This window comes from Corticium candelabrum, chromosome 6 (genome assembly GCF_963422355.1).
Source record: "Corticium candelabrum chromosome 6, ooCorCand1.1, whole genome shotgun sequence".
Classification (NCBI taxonomy): Eukaryota; Metazoa; Porifera; class Homoscleromorpha; order Homosclerophorida; family Plakinidae; genus Corticium; species Corticium candelabrum.
The window spans coordinates 5,395,075-5,398,432 of NC_085090.1; the positions used below are offsets into that span (position 1 = coordinate 5,395,075).

At 40.6% G+C, this 3,358-nt stretch overlaps 1 protein-coding gene across 1 annotated transcript; it reads left to right on the forward strand.

The window, feature by feature from the left end:
* Nucleotides 1–335: 335 nt before the first annotated feature.
* On the forward strand, nt 336–2,194 carry LOC134181586 (kinesin light chain-like). Its single transcript, XM_062648856.1, has 8 exons — nt 336–456; nt 555–680; nt 745–870; nt 1,193–1,324; nt 1,385–1,510; nt 1,570–1,692; nt 1,742–1,867; nt 1,947–2,194. The coding sequence occupies exons 1-8, from the start codon at nt 447–449 to the stop codon at nt 1,997–1,999; spliced, it is 822 nt and encodes a 273-aa protein (XP_062504840.1). The 5' UTR covers nt 336–446; the 3' UTR covers nt 2,000–2,194.
* The last annotated feature ends 1,164 nt before the right edge of the window (nt 2,195–3,358 follow it).

Here is a 3,358-nt window from a genome sequence, read left to right on the forward strand (position 1 = left end):
AGTAATATCTTTGGGTATTTTTCCTATTTACCCATTTGAGTTCAATGATAGAACATATCAATATTTCTCCATTTGCAATCTCTTAATTAAGGAAGACTTGAGTGCAAAGAGTATTAATTAACAGATGTAGGAAATTAAACTACTAGCACATGATGAGAACATAAAGGAAAGCTTGAGATAGAATATAGTAGATCAATGATAGAAAGAGATCTAACTATAAACGCGGTGAAAGAGAAGGCAAACAATATAATTAGTCAGTAGTATGGTTGGAAATGAAGAATCTAGATTATATTAATTTACACAAAATTAAATATTTAATTGTATTTTTAGCGCTACATAACCTTGCTCTCACATATCAAGAAGGGGGAAAATACGACCAGGCGATAAAAACATACCAAGAATCGCTGAAATTGGACAGGCGATGCGATGACGGGAATCTAGTGGAAATGTCTGCGAGTACGTACATGGAAAGACGCAGTGATTTTCATTTTTCTAATTGTCCATGTTGGGATATTTGAAAGATGGAAATTATAAGCCAATGTTTTCTATTTTAGCTCTCATCAATCTTGGTTACTGCTACAGAGAGAGCGGGAAACTTGAGAAAAGTTTGAGTTTCATGGAGGAGGCAGTCACAATTTGCCGATCATGCTACTCATCTTCTCATCCCTCCTTGGCACTTGGTAAGAAATCGTGAGTCATAAAAGATATAAATTCATATTTATTAATATTATCATGTTTACCTAGCTATATATCACCTTTCCTCTACGTACGATTTACTTGACAGAAAAGATGAAGCTTGGAAATTGGCAAGAGAAGCGTTGGATATTGCAAGCGTATCATTACCGTCATCACATTCTCAATTGCCCGTGTGTGAGTACAGTAGTCTAGACTTTCTTTCTATCGTAATGATATGTAGACCGCACTCACTCACCCAACGTACATCACGTGATCATTTTTGTGCAATGTACGATATGCCTAAAATCTAACAAGTAACTACTGTTAATCTCTGCTTAAGTTTCCATGTCCAAATTTAAGTTATGAGCCTGTTACCGCAACGTTTGCAAGACTTTGAGCATGATGCATTCCTGGAATGAAAATATTGTCTTGCGAGCATTTGTGTTCAAGGATCGTCTGCTCTTGATTGATGGTACTTTCTGTGAACTAATGTTGCTTGCAATTTACTATGCTACAGATATGAATCTTTTGGGCAATTGTTGTCGATCACGAGGAAACTACGATGAAGCCATATCGTGGCATGAGAAAGCAAGACAATTGCTGCAACAACAACATCAATCACCTCAACGAGACGAAGACGTTGCTACAAGTTAGTTTACATTTTGCTTTCAACGTGAAGTTGGATTGCTGCAATCGAATTAATAATTAGATTTATATTACTTGTCTCGAGACCATGACGAGAAAGGATGTTATGAAGAAGCTATAAAGTTGTGTTTGGAAGCATTAAAAATAGACCAAGAAAGTCATTCTCCAAATCCTCTTGATATTGCAATTTGTAAGTTAATTGATTATCCATCCTCGTCACATCAGCTGGTTGTATGTGAATGTGTGTAGATACGATGAGGTTAGGTTCGTATGAAATGAAGGCCGCACGACTTGAAGCGTCTATAACCCATTTGCAATCTTCCTTATCATTTTTGCAAGACACACTACCTACTAGTCATCACACCGCAGATTGTGCGTTGATCTCTTTTCGTCGTTCGTTTTTCTGATTGTATGTGTGCAGGCCACTTTTACCTTGCTACGTCGTTTCTTGCTATGAAGGAAGCGTCCCAATCCAGTCTACATGTAGAGAAATGTCTTGAGATACGAAAGACGATTTTTCCAGTTGGTCACAGCAAGATAGGGAAAGGTGAGAAACATGTCATACATTTATTCTTTAACTAATAAATCTATTAAACGATCACTCTTTCTTTCTATTTTGTTTCTAGCCGAGTGTCTCAACGAACAAATGGAAGGGCTGAATGAAAATGCAAGTGACTGACATGATATTCTTACTTTTCTGATTATAATTATGTGTTACGGTTTGCTTGTGCATGTTCTTATTAAAATCGATGGGATTGGTTTGCATGTCGCACAAACTCTATAGGTACGGATAGGATTGCATGGCGCTTGCATCTTGTCAATATCCTAGCCAACAGTTTGTACACTGTTGCACTCTGCTGTTTTAGTGACAATATGTATGCATGTTCACTATCAATGATGTTACACTGGTAGTTAAGACCCAGTGGTCTACGCCTGGGTTCACTCATAATGGGTGGCTCATGGCTAGCGCGCACTAGTTTGCTGTCAACTGCTCATGACGCTTCTAGAAACGTGTAAAGTATTACCGTTGCCGTGGAACATATCTCTACTCTCCGAAGCAGTTGACTGTTAGGCAGAGTCTCAGTCACAGTTACTACGTACGCACTCACACCACTTCACTAGAATTCGATGACAGACTGAGACCATCATCATTACTTCTCAACAGCATTGCAAGTACGTGTACGTGTACCAGGCGAGCTGCGGAGGGACGCCTGAACGGGCCTGGGCATCCCCAACTTTTAAGCACAAACTCAATTTTTTATGCAACTAGTACTCTTGTAGTCTTTCACGCCTCGCCCACTACTCCTACCTTGCGAGTCGCTCCGCCGATCCTGAGTACAGTACTTTACTGCACCACATGTAAGCACCACGTGATAGCCTTGAATTCCAAATCTTGCCGGACTTGGGACACCAAACATCAAACGAGGGCATTAAAGTCGGTTGGGACGGGGATGAGAGTCCAATAATTTTATTTGGCCTATAGCGTTGCATGTCACGTTAGACGGATAAAGTGTAGCTATACTTCTAATCAGACTGTAGTAATTACCCGAGACCCGGATATCTGGGCTAAGGTTATAGTACAGTCGTCCGACGTGCAACCGTATTTATACTCGATTAGCGCATATGCAAATGAAGCTATTCCGACCAATAAACGAACGTGATGTCATCATAAGACTCCACCTCTCTTTGTTTGGTAGCTGCTAACGAGAATTCGGTCATCGGGCGTCCGTTCTGTACATGGTGTTTAGTCCTTTGCTTTACAGGTTTAGAAACAACGCCTACAGTCTACAATTGCACGTGCATGTTTTCCAACAACCAGGCGTCTAGAGAGCGAAGGTGCTGAATAGGAGCTATGCGGTACGTGTTGCTGTACCTGACGGTCACTTGTAACATTTTGCTTGTTGCACAGTGTTTCTGCATAGTGGTTTCGCAGTCTGACAGCTTGAGTTTTTGGTGCGGGTAGATGAGCGGCTGCAGCGTTGTTGCAACCATCACTAGTGTCGTCTTCAACAGAACTTTGGCGCTCCGTGGAACCTTG

Bases quoted from the DNA above. Each gene is read 5' to 3' on its own strand.
- LOC134181586 (XM_062648856.1), top strand. The intron at 1,325-1,384 runs GTTAGTTTACAT...ATTAATAATTAG, and splicing joins AGACGAAGACGTTGCTACAA to ATTTATATTACTTGTCTCGA. The intron at 1,511-1,569 runs GTAAGTTAATTG...GAATGTGTGTAG, and splicing joins TCCTCTTGATATTGCAATTT to ATACGATGAGGTTAGGTTCG.